We start from the raw sequence: 22,887 nt of genomic DNA, 5'->3' as shown, positions 1-22,887 counted from the left end.
AGCACCATTTATCAGAGATTATTCTTTTTTTTTTTTTTTTTTTTTTTTTTTTTTTTTTTGACAGGCAGAGTGGACAGTGAGAGAGAGACAGAGAGAGAGAAAGGTCTTCCTTTGCCGCTGGTTCACCCTCCAATGGCCGCCGCTGCAGCCGGCGCACCGCGCTGATCCTGGCAGGAGCCAGGAGCCAGGTGCTTTTTCCTGGTCTCCCATGGGGTGCAGGGCCCAAGCACCTGGGCCATCCTCCACTGCACTCCCTGGCCATAGCAGAGAGCTGGCCTGGAAGAGGGGCAACCGGGACAGAATCCGGCGCCCCAACCGGGACTAGAACCCGGTGTGCCGGCGCCGCAAGGTGGAGGATTAGCCTATTGAGCCACGGCGCCGGCTCAATCAGAGATTATTCTTTCTCCAATGTATGGTCTCAGCACTTTTGTCAAAATCAGTTGGCTGTATGTGGATTAATTTCTGAACTTTCTATTCTATTCCAACAATATAGTGTCCATTTTTAATGCCAGTATTATGCTGTTTTCATTACTAGAGCTTTATAGTATGCTCTGAAGTCATATGCTTCCAACTTGATTTTATTGGTTTGGGATTGGTTGGCTTTTGTGATTCTGTATGAGTTTTAGGATTTTTTTTATTCTATAAATAATGTAATTGGTATTTTGATAGAAATTGCTTGAATCTGATTGCTTTGGGTAAATAGACATCTTAATGATGCTGATTTGTCTAATTTGTGAGCAAGGAATATATTTCCATTTTTTTGTGTCCTTGATTTCTTTCACTAGTATTTTATAATTTTCATTGTAAAGATCTTTCGTTTCTTCGGTTAAATTTATTCATAAGTATTTGATTTTTTAGTGGCTATTGTGAATGGAATTTCTTTCTTGATTTCTCTTTCACTGAGTTCATCATTAGTATATAAAAATGTACTTTTTTTGCATTTTTTGTAACCTGAAATGACTAAATTGGTTTATCAGTTCTAATAGCTTTATTTTGAAGGTTTTTATTTAATGAGTACAAATTTTCATATGTACAGCTTTTAGGGATATAGTGTTTCTTCCCCCCATTCTTACCTTCCCACTTGCACTCCCATACCACCTCCCACTCCCTTTCCATTCCATTTTCCATTAAGATTCATTTTTAATTGACTTTATATACAGCAGACCAACTCTTTACTAAGGACAGATTTCAACTGTTTGCACCCACACAGACACACAAAGTATAAAGTACAGTTAGAAGACAAGTTTTATGATTAATTCTCATAGTATAACTCATTAAGGACAGAGGTCCAGCATGGGAAGCAAGTGCACAGTAACTCCTGTTGATTTAACAACTGACACTCTTATTCATGATGTCAGTGATCACATGAGGCTGTTGACATGAGCTGCCAAGGCTGTGAAAGCCTTTTGAATTCACAAACTCCGTTGGTTTTTAGACAGGGCCATATGCAAAGTGGAAGTTCTCTCCTCCCTTCAGAGAAAAGTACATCCTTCTTTGATGGCCCCTTCTTTCCACTGGGGTCTCACTCACAGAGATCCTTCATGCAGAACTGTTTTTGCCACTATGTCTTGGCTTCCAATGCCTGAAATGCTCTCGTGGTGTTTTCAGTCAGGCCTTAAGGACTGCTTCTGAGGTCACAGTGCTATTTAGGGTGTTTGTCATTCTGTGAGTCTGCTGCGTGGACTGCTTCCCATGTTGGAACTTTATCTCCTTTGTAATTCTATCTATTGTTATTACCAAGCACTTGATCTTATTTATGTGATCCCTTTGACTAATGGTCCTATATATATGATCAGTTCCATACTTAATATCACTTTTCTTTTTTTCATGATTTTTTTATTAAATAAATATAAATTTCCAAAGTACAGCTTATGGATTACAATGGCTCCCCCCCATAACTTCCTTCCCACCTGCAACCCTCCCATCTCCCGCTCCCTCTCCCATTCCATTCACATCAAGATTCATTTTCAATTCTCTTTATATACAGAAGATCAATTTAGTGTATATTAAGTAAAGATTTCATCAGTTTGCACCCACACAGAAACATTAAGTGTAAAATACTGTTTCAGTACTAGTTATAGCATTAATTCACATTGAACAACACATTAATATCACTTTTCTAATAGCTTTTGGTGGAGTTATTGGGTTTTTCCATGTACAGCAGCATCATGTCACCTGCAAACATGAATATTTTGACTTCCTCCTTTCCAATTCTGATGCCCTTTCTTTCTTTCTCCTCCCCAATTGCTTGTGTTAATACTTCCACTACTATATTGACATCCTTGGCTTGTTCCAGATTTGAAGGGAGATGTTTTTAGCTTTTCCATGTTCAATATGATATTGGCTGTTGGTTTGTTATATAAAACCTTTATAACTTTGAAGTATGTTCCTTCTGTACCTTATTTATGGAAGGTTTGTTTTTTTTTTTATCATGAAGGGATGTTGAATCAAAATCTTTTCTATGCATCTATTGAATACTGTATGGTTTTTATCTTCATTCTTTTGCTGTGATTTATGACATTGATTTGTGAATGTTGACCCACCCTTGCATCTCCAGGATAAATCCAACTTGAGGATGATGTATGGTCTTTTTAATGTGGTTTTGGATTTAGTGTGTAGTATTTTGTTGAGAATTTTTGCATCTGTTCATCAAGGATATTGGTTGGTAACTTTCATTCTGTGTCTTTGTTCAGTTTTGATATTAGTGATGCTGACCTCATAAAAACTTTGGCAGAGTTTAATCTTTTTATTTAAGTTGTACAAGTTTCATATATTTCATATATACAGACTTAGGAACATAGTGATACTTCCCATCTTACTCTCCTTCCACCCATGCCCCAACCCTTCTTTTAATCTTATTCAATATTATGGAATAGTATAAAAAGCGTTGGAGTTAGTCCCTCTTTAAATATTTTATAGCATTCAATAGTAAAGCCATTGGGTCCTGGACTTTCCCGTGATGGAAGACTTTTAGTTATGCTTCAGTCTTGTTGTTAGTTATGGGGCTGTTTAGATTTTCTGTATCTTCTATATTTAGTTTGGTAGGTTATTTGTGTCCTGGAATTTTCCAGGTTTTTAGTATATAGTTTTTCATGGTAGTTTAAGATCCTTTCTGTTTCAGTGGTGTCAGCTGTAATGTTTTCTAGCTCTAATTTTGAGGTTTCTTTTCTTTGTTAGTCTGGCCAAAGGTCTACTTATTTTTTTTAATCTCAAAAAACCAGCTCTCTTTTTAGTTTCAATTACATTTATTTCTGCTCTGCTTTCTAATATTTCTCTCTTCCTGCTGATTTTGGATTTGGTTCATGTTTTTCTATCTTCTTCATGCATCATTAGATCATTTATTTGAGATATTTCTCTTTTATTAACACAAACACTTGTTATAACTTCTCTCAATATTGCTTTTGCTGTGTGTAACAGATTTTTGATATGTTGCATTTTTATTTCAAGAAAATAGATTTTAATTTTTTCAGTGACCCATTGATCTTTCAGTAGTATGTTGTTTAGTTCCCATATATTAGTGAATGTTCTGTTGTTTTTAGTTTTGTGTCTGAGAAGGTAAGTGGTATGATTTCAGTCTTTTTAAATTTGCTGAGACTTGATTTGTGGCCCAATGTATAGTCTGTCCTAGATAATGTTCCACGTGCTGATGAGATGAATATATATTCTGTAGCTGTTGGGTGAAATGTTCTGTAAAGGTCTGTTAAGTCCATTTGCTTGATAGTTTACTTCAACTACAGTGTGTCTTTGTTGATTTTCAGTCTGGGTAATCTGTCTGTTGATGAGAGTGGGGTGTTGAAACCATCCACAATTATTTTATTGGAGTCTTTCTCTGAACCCTGAAGGTCATAATATTTGCTGTACATATCTGGTGGTCTTGTATTGGGTGTGTATATATTTATGATTGCTATGTTTTCTTGATTAATCAATCCATTTATCAAAATATAATGTTCTCCTTTTAATTTAAAATCTGTTTTGTTTGATATGAGAATAGCTACTCCTCCTTGGTTTTGGTTTCCATTTACCTGCCTGGTATATATTTTTCCAGCCCTTCACTCTCAGTTTATGTGTATCTTTATTTGTGAAGTGAGTTTCTTGGAGGCAGCATATAGTGAAATATAGTTGTTGTTGTTGTTTTAATCAGTTCTGCCCATCTGTATCTTTTGGCTGGGGAATTTAACCCATTTGCGTTCAAGGTTAGTATTGATTGATAAGAACCAACACCTGTCATTTTGTTGATTGGTTGCTGATTGTACTCTGTTAGTAATTTGGTGGTATCATGTGTTTTCATTATGTTTACTTCTAATGTAATAATTTCCTTCACAGTTTGCTTTAAGGCTGGTCTGGTGGTGGTGAATTCTCTCAGTATTTCCTTACCTGGAAAATACCTGATTTCTTCTTCGCTTCTAAAAAGATGGCTTCACTGGGTACGCTATTCTTGACTAGAAGTTTTAAGACCTTGAATATATCATCCAGTTCTCTTCTAGCTTGTAGGGTTTCTGCTGAAAAGTCTGCTGTTAGTCTAATTGGTTTTCCTTTATGTGTAATTTGGATGCTTTTTTCTCAACTTTTGACAATTTGATGACAATATGCCTCGGAGAAGTCTTTTTTGGTTGAGTCTGCGTGAAGTCTTTTGAGCTTCCTTTATCTGAGTGTGTATGTCTCTCTCAAGACCTGGGGAATTTCAACTATTAAGTTCATTTAGCAGGTTCTCAACGACATTTTTCTCCTCTTCTTCAGGAATCCCTTGAACACAAATATTTGGTCATTTGATGATATCCTATATTTTATGGAGACTTTCTTCATTCATTTCTCTTTATTTTTGTGTGATTGGGTTATTTCAAAAGTCTTGTCCTGCATGTCAGAAGTTCTTTCATCCACTTGGTCTATTCTTCTATTAAAGCTGTCCGTTTTATTTTTATTTCATTGAAAATTTCATCTCCAAAATCTCTGTTTATTTCTTAATGATTTCTGTCTCATTAGTGAGTTTTTCATTCACATCACTCATTGATGTCTTCATTTCTTTAAGCTGTCTATTCTCTTGTATCATGTTGAGCTTCCTTGTAATCACTACTTTAAATTCTATTTCTGGCATCTCATATTTCCTTCTGATCAGGATCTAATTCTGGAGAACTATTGTGTTCATTTGGAGGTGTCATGCTTCCTTCTTTGTGTTTTCCATGTCCCTCTGTTGACATCTGCACATTTAGCATAATAGTTCCTTCTTTATGAAGTAGGTTTTATTGGAAAAGAGTTTAAATGGAATTCAGGGTATCAGTTGGTTTGTTTTGGCTTTGGTTCTAGGTAAGCCCAAACATCCGTAAAATTTACAGTTGATGTCAGCATAAATGATGGAAGCCAGAAGGCAATGAAATGTTCTTAATTATAATTTTTGATTTACACAAGTAATACTAGAATAATGTTTTTAATTCTTCCTGTCTGGACCTGTTGAAAGACTGTCCAGTTTCTCAGCTCACAATTTTCCACAGTTGATAAGAGCACCTTGGGAGAAACAAATCCAAATGCCATATCAGCTCTGTGGAATTTCTCCTCTCCAAGATTTTAGGACACTAATTCTTCAATCATTTTTGTATCTGCAGTACTTACAAACAGGTGTTTGATGTGTTCAGCTTTTCCCCAGTCTGTCATGATCAAAAGTTGAATTCCTTCTGCATCTTCTATTATAGTCTCCAATTTTATGCTGAAATTTGTAATTTGGTCTCTTCAAACCTAAGCATAATTATTTAAAACCTTATAGTAAATTCAGTATCTGGAGTACCTGTAGGTATCTTTCAACTTTTTTTGGTTCTCATTATTTTCTCTTTGTGTAGCTTATTATTCATATGAAGTGTCTGAAAAATATTACTTTAGAGTAATTTGGGATTTACAGCGATGTGATCTTCTTCCAGATAGCATTTATATTTGCTGCTTTTAGCACCTGGGGAGCCTAAAAATCCTGGCCTCCCTAGCTGTCAAAAGCCCTCTGCTCAGCCTTTCAGATTCCTGTTCTGAAATTAGCAAATGACCCACAGGAAAAACCGCCAAGTTGTTCTTAACCCTCTGAATTTCTGTGTTCTTTCACATCTTGACCAAAACTTCCTTACTGCTATGTGTTTGTGTGTGTTCTTAATATCTGCAAGCTCTTTTATTTTTTGTGGGAAGATTGATCTGAATTTACCTGGTGCATTCCCCGCCGCCCCCCCCCCCCCCGCCATGGAAGTGAGAATCTCCAACATAGAGCCTTTTAAAAAGCAGTCATTACTACCATGTTCCTTGACTTTATTGATAAAACATTCATGAAAGGCAGCACAGGAATAGTAAAAACACTGCAGGCTTGGTCACTTAACTAGGGTTTGAGTCATAACTCTACTGTTTACAAGCCCTTAACTAGTACTACTAATTTCTCTGCTCAGTTATGTTGCTCAGTTATGATGCTCTTCCCTATTATGCATGTATCATCTGTTTCATAGAGTGATTGCAAGATTATGAGTTAAAATACACAAAATACCTAGCATAAACAGCTTGGTGCAAGTGCTTCAATATGCATTAACCACTGGTCTCTTCTTAGACCCCTACTTCCAGACTTTCCTCATAATATTTGTCTTGCTCGGAGTTTGAACTTCATCCTTTATTTCCTTCAGGTGATTCTAGTCACAAGATTCCTATTTCAAACTTTGAATTCGGGCGTGACCAAGCAACTGTGTTAAAAAGTCTTTATAGATTTATTCATCCAAACTCAGGGAACTGGCCACCCATCTACTGCAAGGTAATTTCCAGTTAAGTCCTTTTGAAATACCCATTTAGAAAATAGAAGATCCATACAAATCTACAAAAGAAGGAATTTTTGCCTGTGTAGTCGCTATGTGTGTTAAAAATTGTTTTCATTGTAATTAAGTATAGTGCCTTTTCTTTCAAATTCCTCTGATTCCAGATGGATTTTGAAGACTATAAAAATTGCATGTGTTTCTCCTTTGATAGATCTCATGGTTTTCTAATTCCTACTTTTGGTATATCTATAATGTCTTTTTACCCTGACAAGTGGATGATCCATTCTGTACATCTATCCTTCCAAGCAAACTTTGTAGCACTCTATCCAAACCTTGTAGCACTCTGTTGTCTCTATATTTGTATTATTTACAGACTGTGTCCTTTATTTTGTCTAAATTATTCAAGGCCAGGAGTCAAAGAATTGGGTTTTAACCTTGCTACTAATAACTATGAGTAGATTACCTACTTTTTTCTGAACATTAATTTGTTCATTTATCTACCCTAACATTCACTTTGTTTTCATAAAGTATGTTAATATTGCTGTATAAATGTACTTGAGTAATAACAGCAGTAGTCTTTTCTAATGTGTGTGGTTTTTAAAAAAATTCTCATTTAGTTATCCCAGACTGCAGTGTCTCCCTCTTGTAATCCCCCTACCCCAGCATGTAGGACAGCATTAATTAAAAATAAGGCAAGAAAAAAATACAAGTAATTTTTTTCCCTTTCTGCAGTCTGATGACAGAGCCCGAGTCAACTGGTGTTTGAAGCATATGGCGAGGGCATCAGGTAAGTAAAACTCTGCGTCACTCAGAAGAGTGGTGTGTAGCATCTGTATTTTTTCATTTTGATAGACATGTTCTTGGTATCTAAACTTACTAATCGTATATGTTTTTCTCTTTACTAATGGAAGAAATAAGGCAGAATCTAGAACTTCTCACCGTAGAGGACCTCGTAGTGGGAATCTACCAGAAAAAATTCCATAAGGAGCCCTCCAAGACTTGGGTTCGAAGCCTCCTAGAAGTGGCCATGTGGGATTATTCTAGCAACACAAGGTATTGAGAGTGATTTTGTAATGTGTAGTGATTTTGACATCTTTTCTGAGCTGAGAAAATGTGGTAGGACTAGCCATTTTTGCCTTTCTATACAATACTTTCCTATGAAACCTTGGCAGTATTGTATTTCCTTGAATATAAGATTAGATTGATTTCCAGATATATTGTTACTTTGTACCACTAAAAACCTACCAGATAGACCGATTCTCCTTTCTTATCACCTGCTATTTCTATACTACTGAAAGAATGGTTTTAGATTTATTTAGACAGTTTTTTGTTATATAGATAGTTGTTATATAGAACATTTGTCCTTATGAATAAAGGAATATGTAAGTGAAACAAATGGGTAAATTGTTTCTAAAAATAATTTTAGACTTAAAAATTGCAAGAATAGTACAAAATTAAATCTCTCATGTTCCCCAATTTAAACATTTTAATAGATTTTCTTTATAATTTTGCTTCTAAACATACACTGAAGTACTTCAAAATGTTCATGGAAAATACATATTATGAAAAAACTATGTACAAGAACCTCAAAATTCTTTTGCATATAATGAACTTGTCTTTTGATCGCATTTTTCCACAAGCTGTTTTGAAGTACCCTCATACATACTTTTTCTAAACCACTTGAGAGTAAGTTGCTCTCATCATGTCCTTATCAAAATACTTCAGATGTGTTTCCTAAATTCCATAGTATAATTATCATAATCAGGATATTATCATTGACATAATACTATTATCTAACCTGAAGACCATATTTTGTTACTTGTTGCAATAATGTCTTTTATAACCAAAAAAAAATCTATAGTAGAGTCCAGTCCAAGATCACATGTTACACTGTTATTGTGTTTATGTCTGTTTTAAGTCCTTTAATATACAACATTTTTGTCTTAATTTGACTTTCACTATTGTGATATTTTTGAAGGATACAGTACATTCATTTCATATAATGTTTTTCAGTTTGAGTTGGTCTGCATTTCCTCATGGTTAGATGGGGCTGTGTATTTTGGGCTAGAATGCCACAAAAATGTTTCTCCTTTCAGTATATCATATCTGGAACTATGATGTTACTTTGTCCAATAACTAATAAACTGATCACTTAGGATAGTGTCTGTCAGGTTTCTCTGAAAAAGTTCTGTTTTCCACCTTATATAATAGGTAAGTATCTTGTGGAAAAATACTTTGAGTTTAGGTAGATACTCTATTCCTCAAGTTTTCAAATGTGATCTTTAGCATCCATTGTTGATTTGCCTGAATCAAATGTTGTCTGAAATGGTAATTATTCTAATTCAGTTATTTCCCCACTTATTAGTTGGCATTCTGCTGTAAGGGAGAGCTTTTAATTTTCACTCATTTATAGTTATATGAGGTTTGGACTCATGAATTCCTGGATTTTTTTAAAAGATTGATTTATTTATTTGAAAGTCAGAATTACATATAGAAAGGGAGAGACAGAGATCTTCATCTACTGGTTCATTCCCCAAATGGCCACAGGGGCCAGGGCTGGGCCACACCAAAGCCAAGAGCCAGGAGCTCCATCTGAGTCTCTCACGTGAGCGCAGGGGTCCAAGCACTTAGGCCATCTTCTGCTGCTTTCTCAGGCACATTAACAGGGAGCTGGATCAGAAGTGGTGCAGCCAGGACTCGAACAGCCACCCATTTGGGACGCTGTTGCTGCAGATGGCTGCTTGACCCACTTGCCACCGTGCCAGTCCCAAATTCCTATTTTATTAAAAGGATTATAATCTATTACTTTCATAACTTATTTTTATGCTCAAGTTGTTCCATATATGGCCAGCGGAATCCCTTCAAGCAGTGGGTTTTATCATTTTGACAGTTCCTCATCCTTTGAGCACTTCTTTGCTTTCCATCACAGTATTTTCTAGACTTATCTTGTACTTTGTACTTGTACTTTGCTCCAACCTTGGATTAGCCATTTCTCCAGTGATCCCCGGTTTCTTTAAGACAGGGTTGAGGTACTGAGTATTTTGAGAGATAGGATCTGAGTGCTAGATGTACTCATGCCTTACAAGGTCCCTTTAATTGAGAGAGATGGAAAATATATGTGTGTGTATAAATACATCTTCCAGATACATTTTTATGTGGCTGGGCGTCTTGCTCACTTTTATCTCACCATGAGTTCATACTGAACTTACAATTCACAATCAATGCCCTGGAATTCCTTAGTTTTCTACTTTTCTGTTTTTGTATTTCCTGTTTCTGAGAGAGAGAAACCTTGCTATAAATATTTTTACTTTGTTCAGTCATGCAATACATTGAAAGAAGTTGCAGAATGAGATGATACCTATGTACAAAAAAAAATACAAACAATAGTTTAGGGTTTGTTTGCCATTAGTTTTAGTCTGAGATTATATTTTATATTTAGTCAGAATAATAGTTTCAGAAGTCATTTGGGATATTTGTCTTAACCCCCTTGGGTATAGTTGAATTACATCTTATTGTTTACATTCAGTGTTTGGTTTTTCCCATTTCTGTTGACTTAGATTTATTTATCTTATTTGAAAGGTAGAGTTTTAGAAAGAGGGAGAGAAAGAGGGAGAAGGAGGGAAGGAGAGAGAGAGAAATCTGTCTACCAGTTCACTCCCCAAATGGCCATAAGGGCTGCTGGGCCACATGAAAACCAGGAGCCAGGAGCTTCCTCCAGGTCTCCCACGTGGGTGCAGAATCCCAAGCACTTGAGCCATCTTCCCCAGCTTTCCCAGGCACATTAATCAGGAACTGGATTAGAAGATGAGCAGCCGAGACTTAATCAGCAACCATAAGGGATTCTGGCATCGCAGGCAGCAGCTTAACCCACTATGCCAGCCCCTTATCTTTTGAATGTGTAAAACGTTACAACAATTTCAACAAAAATGTGTTTTCAGACACGTCACTCATTTCATTCTAGCCCCATGAAAAAGTTTGTTGGAATTAAAATTAAAAGATAATTTGGGAAGAACTGAAGTCTTTATGTTGAGGGGCTAGCACTGCGGCGCAGCAGATTAACGCCCTGGCCTGAAGCGCTGTCATCCTATATGGGCACCGGTTCAAGACCTGGCTGCTCCGCTTCTGATCCAGCTCTCTGCTGTGGCCTGGGAAAGCAGTAGAAGATGGCCTACATACTTGGGCCCCTGCACCCATGTGGGAGACCTGGAAGAAGCTCCTGGCTTCAGGTTGGCGCAGCCCCAGCTGTTGCGGCCAATTAGAGAGTGAACCTCGGATGGAAGACTCCTCTCTCTCTGCCTCTCCTCTCTATGTGTAACTCTTTCAAATAAATAAATCTTAAAAAATAATAAAGTCTTTATGTTGAGTTGTATATAAACTGTAGCCAAAGGGATCTCTTTCGATTGTTCAAATCTACTTTGTGTCTTTCATATGTTTTGAAGTTTTTCCCCCCACAGACTGCATATCTTGGATAGATGCATCTTTATGGCACAGTTCCTTGATAACTTTGTTTATTTTGTGGAAATTTGTTTGAGTAGGCTTTCTAAATCTAATTGATAAAGTTTGAAAATCTGTATTTTCCTTAGAAGTTGTGCATTTTAAACTTATATTTATGGCTAAATTGTTTTCAAATTTATGTAAAGGTCTACTAGGAAGTATTTCTGCCTCAGTGGTTGTTTATCCTGTCAGTTGTGTGTGTTTGTGCCCCCGCCTTTGTTGCCTTTGCCAGTGCATTGTCTAGATCTGTGTTTCTCTTTATTCTCTTCTTCATGAATTTCTTTTATCTTTCTCTCTGTACTTTGGATCTTTTAAAACTAATTTTTGGGGGTCTAGGAATTTAATTATCTTTTGTTTGATTTTTACTAGTGTTTAGTAGAGTGAACCTTCTTATAAGTATTCACAATGAATCCTGTACATTCTGACATCTAATATTTTCATTGTCATTTTTAACAAATTTTGTCATTTCAGACTCAATCAGGAGTTAAAAACAGGGCATAAAAATCTAGATAGAAAGGCTTTTCTGGTTTTTGTTTTTCTTAGTAAGTTCTAGTGTTTTTGCATTGTGATTAAAGAGTGTTTATAATATTTCTACTCCATGGAAGTTACTGGTGTTTTTGTTTGTTTTGTCTTATTTTGCTATCTTTGTATGTAATCAGTTTTTGTGACTATTTAAGGACATCTGAGAATATGTTATTTTCAGGATATGGCATTTGAGAGATATCCATATAAGATCACATTAATTGTTGTTTAGTTATATTTTGTTCAGGTGATCTGTGCCATGAGATATTGTTAGAGGCAAAACTGTTATGTAACTGGATATTTTTAAAAAGGATTTATTTATTTATTTAAAATTAGAAGGAAAGAAAAGGAGGAGAGATCATCCTTCCATCCCATCCACTGGTTCCCTCCCCAAATGCCCCCAACAGTTGGGGTGGGGCCAGGCTGAAGCCAGGAACCAGTAATTTTATCCAGATCTTTCACATGGGTGGCAGGAGCTCAGCTATTGCTGCTGCTTAGGCACATGAACAGAAAGTTGTATTAGAAATGAGGATGGGGGGCAGGTGCTGTGGCTTAATGGGTTAAGCCATTGCCTGCAGTGCTGCCGTCCCATATGGGCGCTGATTTGAGTCCCAGCTGCTCCACTTCCAATCTAGCTCTGCTATGGCCTGGGAAAGCAGTAGAAAATGGCCCAAGTCCTTGGGGCCCTGCACCCAAGTGGGAGACCCAAAATCCTGGCTTTGGATTGGCAGAGCTTCAGCCATTGCAGCCATCTGGGGAGTAAACTGGGGGAATGGAAGACCCTCCCCCACCCCGTAACTCTGCCTTTCAAATAAAAAAAAAAGAAAGAAAGAAATTAAGACGGAACTGGGGCCAGTCTTGTGGTGTTGCTGGTGGGGCCTCTGCCTGCAATGCTGGCATCGTTTATGGGCACTGGTTTGCTCCCCAGCTGCTCTGCTTCCGATCAGGCTACCTGGTGATGGCCTGGAGAGGGTTGAGGAAGATGGCCCAGTGTTTGGGGCCCTACCACCTACCCATGTTGGAGACCTGGATGAAGCTCCTGTCTCCTGGCTCCTACCTTTGGCCTGGCCTCAGTACTGGCTATTATGGCCATCTGGGGAGTGAACTATCAGATGGAAGACACCCCTCTCCTTGTGTGTGTATATGTGTCTGTGTTTGTCTCCTCATCTCTGTGACTCTAACTCTTGAATAAATAAATTTTTTTAAGGTAATGAAGATGAGATTTAATCCCAGGCACATTAATATGGGATGTGGTTGTGCCAAGTGGGAGTTTAATTCACTCTACCAAAATACCTGCCCCTCATAATGCCCCTCATAATGAACTGTTTGACAGATGGCTCTGTCTTTAATTGAGCTTCACAATATAAGATTCCAGCATATGGTGTTGTACAAGGGAGTTTGGGTTGTTAGGAAATGTAGAAGTTGTGATTAGAATCTGATAGTATAAGTAGGTTTCTTGAATCCCTACCAGAAGATCTTAAAGTTTGTAGTAAGTTTTTGCTAAGTGTTCTTTCTAGCTCTAGAAGTAGATATGCCTTATATTGGTGAAATTGAGTACAGTTTGATAAAGTAATTATTAGAATCTTAAGCAGATTGTTAGTAAGTGTTCATGTTACTTTGGATACTAGAATTATAGCTTTTAATCCCATTCTCCTAATGTTTCTTATCATAATTGTCCTGGGATAAATTCATTGTTATTGACCTGCTGACTAAAACATCATAGCCTTTATTGAATTAACAAACATGTATTGAACCTCTTTTTTGGGCTGGGCTGAAGGTACATTGGTGAGCAGAGTTAATGTAGTCCCTGTCTTCATGAAAGTAACAGTTAATGTAGGAAAAAGGTGTTTATTAAATAACAAAGAAAATTAATTTTAGCTTGTGACATAGTGTTAAGGAAATCAACAGAGTGTTGTCATAGCGAAGAGTATGCACAAAGGTGGACCACTTTATAGAATGATCCAAGATGAGTTTTGGGGGTATAACATGAAAGCTGAGAACTGAAACAGGAGAAGGATGTAGCCAGGACAAAAAAATGGGAAGAATGTCTTGGGCAGACAGATTGAAAGGCTTTGAGGCCCAAACTTGGGGTTTACTGGAAAGTGTTAGACCATCATTGTGACTGGGGAGTGGTGAGCAAAGAGGAGAATTCATAGGCTGAGGTTGAAGAAATGAGGTCTTATTAGCCACGGGAGGGGAGTTTACCAGGTAGGGAAGTAATGGATGAGTTTTTGTTTGTTTGTCTTTTTAAGATCTCTGAGTTTTTAGTGTTAAGTATTGGAAAGAGGCAAGAAAGGACTTACAGATCCTGAGGTTACCTGATGGTTTCTGTATTCTAAGCAAGTGATGACTTGGACTAAGGCAGTAACTATAGAGTTGGAGACAAATATATAGATTTCATGTTGGTTAAAAATCAGTGTACCTTGCTGATGGACTATGCACAGAGAGAATGGAAAGAAAGAATAACAGACGACATCGTTGTGGATGGGGCAGAGAAGAGCAGGTTTAGAATGTTCTGAGGCGCTGGGTGAGGTGTCAGATCTGGATACATGGGCAGCCCCAGGCCTGGAGCACAGGGGACAGGTTTGAAGATGTCAGCCTCTTCACTGCCTGCTGACCGGTGAGACACAGTGAAGAGGAACAGGACCTCTGCTTTTATGGACCTAACAGTGTGTAGATGAGATCCTCAAGGCAGAAAGGGGAACGCACTCTGCACAGCTCTGAGGCATTTTCAGACTTGGCAAGAGGCCGACTTTTGAGGTCTCAGTACCTCTCAGCCAACGGTCGTTATGTTACAGAAGTCGCTGCAGCCATCATCAGTGTTAATGAGGACTGAAGAGATGGGAAAAGCAGGGATCCGGAACACAGTAATTCCACAGATCTCCTTGAGGTGCTTGGTGGGGCAGGACCGTCAGTCTGCCTCTGCTCCCTGGATTGTCTCATTCTTTTGAGTTGTGGCCTTCCTATTTTTATCTTTTTCATATTGCAGGCTTTCCTTGATTGAATGTCAGGTTGTTTTTGGTTATGTTCATATTTGTAGAAAAAAGGCTGCACAACTTCAGGCTTATTGGGTGTGAAGTAAGGTTTCTTCCAACTCTATTTGACAGACGTAATATTTTTAAAAAGCCTTATTTATTGTACTATATTAAAACCCGATTTTTAAAGTTTGAAAAGTCAATATTTCATTAAATCCGTGTGGCTTGGTTAGGATAGATTTGGATAAGCTTTTTCTGTTTTTCTCTTAACGTTTTACAGTTAAGATAAAGGAGTATCTGACCACATACCACCTAGGCAAAATGCCTCCATTTGTTTTGTACATTCATTTGTATTATACTGTATGATGTTGTATTAATTTTAGTTTTTTATGTATGTTACTTTGGAATTAAAGACTACACAGTCTAGTAAGTGTTCCATGTTGTTCAGTGTGAATTATTGACTGATAAGGCTTTGCTGTCTGGAAGACAAACAAGGGGTAAGCTGGAGGCGGAATCCTAAATACCAGAGTGTGGAGGGCTTTGCTTTAGGGTACCAGCAGCCGTTCCTGCTCTCTGGCCCTCCTGGAACAGTGTGCTTCTTTGCATGGGGCTGGGGAGTCGACTAGTCTTAGTGTGATGCTGGGCCTCCATCTTAGCTGTGCTGTCTGGAAAGCAGGCATCCACAAGTGCAGAGGCTCTCTGGGGCTCTGACTGCAGAGCTCCTCCTGCTGGAGTGTCCGTTGTAAGCACCACAGGTTACAACTCTCCAGCTTCATCAGTGGCCATTCTGCGTCAATTGTCATTCCTTTTTTTTATTTTCCACAAATGTAGTAAACACGTTCATGGAGACCTCTACCTGTTTTCTCATTTATTGTAGATACCTACCATTTTTATTCTTTTACTGTTGTTTTTTACTTTTTAAAGATTAATTTTTTTACTTGAAAGTCAGAGTTACACAGAGAGAAGAGGCAGAGAGACATCTTGCATCTGCTGGTTAACCCTCAATTGGTCACAACAGCCAGAGCTGTGCCGATCCGAAGCCAAGAGCCTCTTTTGGGTCTCCCACTTGGGTGCAGGGGCCCAAGCACTTGGGCCATCCTCCACTACCTTCTCAGGCCACAGCTGGATTGGAAGTAGAGCAGCTGGGACTTGAACCAGTGCCCATCTGGGCTGCCAGCACTGCAGGCCAGGGCTTTAACCTGCTGCACCACAGCATCGGCCCTAGGCTGTTGTTTTCAAAAGGTCTCATGGGCAAGAGGAAACAAATTTGTGCTTGAACTTAATTCAGCTTCTTGAACCAGAAACTCCAGCAATAGAAGTATTACCAGATGCAGTTTTACATTTTGACATCACTTTAGAATAGTCTTCCTTAGTCTCACTTAATGAGCTTTTCATATTTATCAGAAATTTGATAGGGCCGGCATTGTGACATAGTAGGTTAAGCTACCTCCTGCAACGCTGACATCCTGTATGTGTTCCAAATCAGGTCCCAGCTGCTCCACTTCAAATCTAGCTCCCTGCTGATGTGCCTAGGAAAGCAGTGGAAGATGACCCAAGTGCTTAGGTTCCTGCACCCATGTAGGAGACCTGGATGCAGCTCCTGACTCCTGGCTTTGGCTTGGCCTGGCCCTGGCTCTTGCGGTCATTCGGGGAGTGAATCAACAGATGGAAGATGATCTCTGTCTCTCCCTTTCTGTAACTCTGCCTTTCAAATAAATAAACCTTTAAAAGAAATTTAAATAACTCTTGTGCATAAGGCACTAGAAAAAGCTCTTGAGGAAACAGGGAAGAAGGATATGACTCTCCTTGCCCTCAGTCTCCTAGTACGTGTAGTAAAACATGTGGAGACACTGGAATCAATATTTGGTAATTTCTGGTAATTCTTAAAAGGGTTTCAAAAGGTGATGCTAGATCAGATGAGGGAGCAGACACTTCCATGTAAGGATTGAAGAACTGTGGGAGACTTTATTGAATAAATATTTGGTTCTTCTGGAAAGTCAGAATTTCTGTGAGTCGGGGCATGGTTTTAAGGAAGGACCCTTTTAATACAAAAGTCTGGAAGAGTGATTCAGGAATGAAAGCTTGCAGATTGTTTAAGAAAACCAGTGAAACAGTTTGACAAGAGCTGTAGGATGACGATGGCTCACAGGGCAGGGAAAGGTAGGGTTGTCCTTGAAAATGAGGAATCTCGACCTGAGATGAGAGGAAAGGACGTGGTTTTGGAGACCTTTTGAGATAAAAAGGGAAAGAGGAATGTAAAGTCCTTTGTGCTACACATGGATTGAGTGAGTGAAATCGTGTTGGGAACTTCGGAAGTAATCTGCACGTTTCACTTGTGGCCTAAAGTTAGGACTTTGGAATGTCATTTAAAAAAAGACATTTGGTGTGTGTGAGAGTTAGAGGTAAATTTGGGGCTACAAAGCAAGTATTAAGAGCTTAACAAGGAATACAGAGCAGGCCTGATTTTTAATAGATTAATAGAATGAACTTTACTAGAAAATACACTCAAGTTTTTAGAAGTTGTAGGATGATTTGGAGGGTGAGGATTAAGTGTGAGTAAAAACAGGTCAAAACTGTCATTTTCAGTAGTATGTGAATTTGGACACATTTGTCCCTAAGATTGGGTTTTGGTAGGATTTTTTTCCTTTTTTTAAAAAAAAATTATTTGTTTGAAAAAGTTGGAGCTTCCATCTGCTGGTTCATTCCTCGAATTTCCTCAGTGTCCCAATCTAGGCCAGGAAGCAGGAACTCTTTGCAGATCTCCTACATGGGTGGCTTTCCCATGTGCTGCTTTTCCAGGTCCATTAGCAGGGAGCTGGATCAGAAGTGGGGCAGCTGGGACTTGAGCCAGTCTCTATAAGTGATGCCAGCACTGCAGGTGGTAACTTAATCCCTGTGCCACAATACCAGCCCCGTTTATTATTATTTTTTTAATCTTTATGTATATTGATAGTTTTTCAAATCCAATCTTCAATGAAAAATGTGTTTATGAGGCAGGTACTTTGTGGGGTTAAGTTCTAGGCAAGGAAACAAAAATTATTTGATTCTGTGTAGCTGTCTAAGAATTTAGTTTTAACCTAGGCTTCACTTTAGAACTTTATGAATCACATTTATTGGATCAGTATTTTGGAAAAAGCAGTGGGAAATATTTAATCTTAGTTTTACATAGTGGCCCATTCAGTTAAATCACTCTATTTGGTGCACATAACTGACTTTTTACACTTACTATTTAGCATGTTTGTGATTGTAAATGAAGATTCTTGCTAAGTTTAAGCAAGCTTTGTATCATGTAAGTACTGCTGTTCTGAGTCAGTGGACAGTATATTTATTAGAAAGATGGACACAGGTTTACAGTGCCTCTGATCATGCAAGTGTGTTTCAGTGTATGAACTCTTTTTGTGTTGCCATGCAACTTAACTTTGGGCGCTTCCCCTCCAGCATCACCTTCTCCGTGATGCCTTTCCTGGCCACCTTATCTAAAATGTTACCCCTTCCCAGCGTTCTGTATCATCTTTTTCTTTATTTTCTCCTTAGACCTCACATTAACTTACTATGTTATGCTCAGCTCTTCCTTCCCTGCCCCCACTAGAAAGTAAATTTTGTATGGCGAAGAGTTCCTGTCGGAGTCACTGGGTTTTCTTTTTTATACAGGTGCAAGTGGCATGAAGAAAACGATATTCTCTTCTGTGCTTTAGCTGTTTGCAAGAAGGTTGCGTAAGTTGGGGAAAGAGTTTCTTCACGGGGCTGTGTTGTGCATTGAACTCTCCTGGGCCTTCTTGTCCCTAAGCAGCCAGGGTGAATCTCTGGTCTCATTGTTTCCGCAATTCTACTTTTAGACAAAGGTGTTTTTGTTTTGAATTGCATGTTACTTCTGTCTGTGTCACTCCTCACCTGAGCAGTTTGGGTGACTCTTCAGGAAGCACTTGCGGGAGGTGTTCCTTCCTGGACTCCTGTAGTACAGGAGGGTGAATTCTGTGCTGGCTTTAAGGACAGCCCTTCCTGGCGGATGTGCTCAGGACACATAGATCCGCCCTTCTCCTTTGGTAGTGAAGGCGCCTGGAACCCCGGATCCCTGGGTGCTCTGCTAGCTCCTTCACACCACGGGTGACTGTTGGTTCTGAGGACTGTTAGGCGTCCATAACTGTGGTTTATTTCTGCTGCTCCTGCTCTCCTTGGCCTTACACATTTGAGAATTCTGGGCATCTTTGCCCTCGCCTTTAATGATGAATCTAAAATTGTGTCTGGTAATTGGAAAATTACTTAACAGTAGTAACTTATTTATGATATGTGTTGTAATCCATTCCCATCCCTTCTCTGGATCTCTAGTTTTTCCCCCCAAATTAGAACACTATCACTCGGATGCTCTTGAATGCCTTTAGAGTGAATTAGATGAGGTTCTTTCAGCAAGCCTTTTCTTCTTTCCTTTTAAAGGTACTGCATCAGTAATTCTCTGGCCACTCTCTTTGGAATTCAGCTCACAGGGGCTCATGTACCACTACAAGATTACGAGGCCAGCAATAGTGTGACACCCAAAATGGTTGTGTTGGATGCAGGACGTTTTCAGGTAAGGAGTCTTAGTTATCAGCAAAATTCTAGGTATCTTAAAACGCACTTTTGTGAAAGACTGCCTTTTTTTTTTTTTTTTTAATTTTTGACAGGCAGAGTGGACAGTGTGAGAGAGAGACAGAGAGAAAGGTCTTTCTTTTCTGTTGGTTCACCCTCCAATGGCTGCCGCGGCCAGCGTGCTGCAGCCTGTGCATTGCGCTGATCCGAAGGCAGGAGCCAGGTGCTTCTCCTGGTCTCCCATGGGGTGCAGGGCCCAAGCACTTGGGCCATCCTCCACTGCACTCCCTGGCCACAGCAGAGAGCTGGACTGGAAGAGGAACAACCGGGACAGAATCTGGCTCCCTGACTAGGACTAGAACCCGGTGTGCCTGTGCCATAAGGCGGAGGATTAGCCTATTGAGCCACGGTGCCGGCCAAGACTGCTTTCTTGATTAGAACGAAAATTTGTCTCTCTCCTCTAAGGACACTGCTTCTCTGTTAGCCCTTTCAAACAACAGCATCTTTTTCTCCCGCATTGTCATGGGCATACAGTTTAAATACTTGTCCTTTATTGTACCTTCCAGATTTCTCCCTAAGATTGCTGGGCTTTGAATCTCATGCCATTTGTGCTAGAGTAGCTGATAAACCCCCCCCTTTGGAGTCAGTAGCCACCTAAGTTGTTCCTCCTCATTCTTAGGAGAGCAAACAGTTTTCCTATCAGAATTCTTTATTTCAATTTCTCCATAGGTAACCCTTTTAGCTGCCTGACCTCTCAGCTCCTTGGCTTCCCTCCTGTATTATTTTTGTCATACAAGTTTACACTCCCGTGATAATATCCCATACCCCAGTGGTCCCTTCTCTGTTACCTCAATTTCAAACATCCTCCTTTCTGGTTACCACCATTTTCTTTCTAGTACCCCAGTGCCTACAACTCTTTGACCTCTACTAGACCCAGTTCATTTCTCCTTCCCCTATAGGGCTTGGCATTTCACAACCCTAGAGCGCCATTCTTGCCTTTAAAGTTGTAGCCCCTGGTCTTCTCCTTTGCCTCATCCATCCCCACCGCTCACTGCCTTCCTGTCCAATTTAGATTCCTTGGACTAGCATTTCTGCTACCTTGTATTCATTGTCAACATCGTTAGCCCTCTGTTCTTCATCATATTTGGTTGACAAATCCTAACACTGATTAAATTTCTTAACCTACTCTCTCCTATATACCTGTGAAGCTAAATAAGGCTAGGAAGAAACTGCCATGCTGACTTGGTCTTACTTGAATATTGATCACCACCAACTTGAAGTGGGCCCTTAGTGTTTGGATATTTTATCCATTTCCTTAATTAATCACTCATCCTGGACCATTATTTCTTACCTTCTTCCCATTCACAGTTCCATCACTTTTCCTTTACTTTTCCTGGTAGTCTTGCCCTCTACATCTCTGAGAAAATAGAAACAATCAGATTTTCCACGTATTCCACCCCTTCCTTTGCCTGTAACTGACATATCCTTTGCTTTTACTGTTGGCTGAATGAGTGGATTATCTTGTGTGTCTAAAACCGGTCTATTCATGTATCATATCTGTTCTCTTGCCACTGAAGGACATGGCATCAGTAATTTCCCCTTTCTTGTATCATCGTGGTTTCTCTCTGTTCTGAATCATTCTTAGCAAACAAGCTGCTGCTTTTTTTTTTTTTATTATAAAAGGCAAACCCTGTAGTTTATAATTCCTCTCCAAAGTCTACCATGTTTCTCTCCTCCTCTTTACAGCAAAAGTAGATCAAACATTGGAAAGGCATTTGGTTGTTAGTTTGCAGTTTTTTAGTTTATTTTTACTTTTTAAATTTTTATTTTAGGTATACAGATTTCATGCATTTCATATATACAGATTTAGGAACATAGTGATGCTTCCCATGCTACCCTCCCTTCTGCCCACATTCCCACTCTTCTTCCTCTTCCCTCTCAATTTGCATTTTAAGGTGTACATCCAATAATTGCTAATAAATAAACATTTTTTCTTGGTATTTTTCTTACAGAAGCTAAGGGTTGAAAGTCCAGGATTCTCTCATTTCAACTCTTCTAATCAAGACCAAAGATCATACACACCCACTGGTAAGTATCTGATAGTTCATGAATATTTTAAGAATGCGCCTTAAGGCGGTTAGGGCCTTAAGATCCCAAGGTGTTTAAACAGATCCTTGTAAATTAGCCTTAGTATAGAAGAAGCTGATAGAATTGGGGATTTGGTTGTCCATTGTCACCTTAAGCAATTGGGATGTGTATGTTTTTACATCTCCCTGGTACCATGTAACTTATTCCTCAGACTTTTTTTCAGGGCACTTAACTGAAAACATGTCTTTCTTGTAGCACTGCAGTTTTATAGTTTTGATGTGATGATATCTTTTAGGAAATAAACTTTCAAAGCGAGTGGTATGAGATTTCAAATGGTACCTGAAGACTTCAGTTGATGTTTCCTGGTCTGGGGCAGGTACTTGGCACGATGGCTTAAGTTGCTGCCTGGGATACCTGCATCCCATACTGAGAGTGCCTAGTTTCAGTCGAGGCTGCTGCTCTTCAAATCCAGTTCGCTGCTAATGCACATCTTCCAAGTAGCAAAGGGTGGGTGAAGTACTTGAGTCCCTGCCACCCATGTCGGATACCTGGATTGAGTTCCAGGCTCCTGACTTTGACCTAACTCAGTGCTGGTTATTGCAAGCATTTGGGAAGTCAATCAGAGATGGGGAGATTCTCTCTCTCTCCCTCCTTCCCTCCCTCTCTTCCTCCCTCTCTCTCTCCCTCTCTCTCTGCCCCTCAAATAAAATAAAAATAAATTTAAAAAAAATTAGTTTCTTAGCTAAAAAACAAAAGGAAACATTTTTGTCCAACTTGACCTTTACTTCTCTCCTATTCATGATTCATATGATTATGGCCAGTTAATGATGAAGTGTCTCCACAATAAAATCATAAAGTTTCTAAACTTCTCTTATATTTTCAATTCCATAGGTGATTACCCATCTGGGGTGAAGATTTCTGGCCAAAACAGCAGCGTTCGGGGAAGAGGGATTACCCGCTTGCTAGAGAGCATTTCCAATTCCTCCAGCAATATCAACAAATTCTCCAACTGTGAGACTTCACTCTCACCTTACATGTCCCAAAAAGATGGGTACAAATCTTTCTCTTCCTTTTCATAATGATGGTACTTTTTTCAATTTCTAGAAAAATAACAGGCCCAACTTCCCCTTCTGACTACAGTCATATTAAACATCACATCAATGATGAATGGAACTACTGTGAAAACTATATAATCTGTAAAGGAAACACTGTTTCATAGATTAAAAGTAATTGTGGTTAGAGAAGATCTTGGTATTTTTGTTTTCTTGAGGGCTTGTTCTGCTTCCTGACTGTATGATGAGTATGCCATTAAAGTTTTGAGTCCCTTATAAAACTGTTATTTTCAGAGTTGTGCTTTTGAAAATGTTATATTAGTAATTTTCCCATCTAAAGTAAATGTATTGACTGTCTCCTAGGAAAGTTATAAAACATTGTTAATCTGCTTCCTCCCATTATGATACATGAACCTTACACTAAAGGCC

At 38.9% G+C, this 22,887-nt stretch overlaps 1 protein-coding gene across 1 annotated transcript in view; it reads left to right on the top strand.

Annotated features, from left to right (window-relative positions):
• MAEL (maelstrom spermatogenic transposon silencer) overlaps nt 1-22,650 on the top strand; it is a 34,126-nt gene extending 11,476 nt beyond the window's left edge. Inside the window, exons 6-12 of the mRNA XM_002715789.4 lie at nt 6,639-6,763; nt 7,497-7,551; nt 7,676-7,817; nt 18,407-18,469; nt 19,187-19,319; nt 21,331-21,406; nt 22,298-22,650. Of these exons, the coding sequence (XP_002715835.1) occupies nt 6,639-6,763; nt 7,497-7,551; nt 7,676-7,817; nt 18,407-18,469; nt 19,187-19,319; nt 21,331-21,406; nt 22,298-22,485 (782 nt within the window). The 3' untranslated portion in view covers nt 22,486-22,650. The remainder of the gene's footprint in view (nt 1-6,638; nt 6,764-7,496; nt 7,552-7,675; nt 7,818-18,406; nt 18,470-19,186; nt 19,320-21,330; nt 21,407-22,297) is intronic.
• The last annotated feature ends 237 nt before the right edge of the window (nt 22,651-22,887 follow it).

This window comes from Oryctolagus cuniculus, chromosome 7, assembly GCF_964237555.1.
Source record: "Oryctolagus cuniculus chromosome 7, mOryCun1.1, whole genome shotgun sequence".
Classification (NCBI taxonomy): domain Eukaryota; kingdom Metazoa; phylum Chordata; class Mammalia; order Lagomorpha; family Leporidae; genus Oryctolagus; species Oryctolagus cuniculus.
This window is presented reverse-complemented; position numbering and strand designations above follow the sequence as displayed.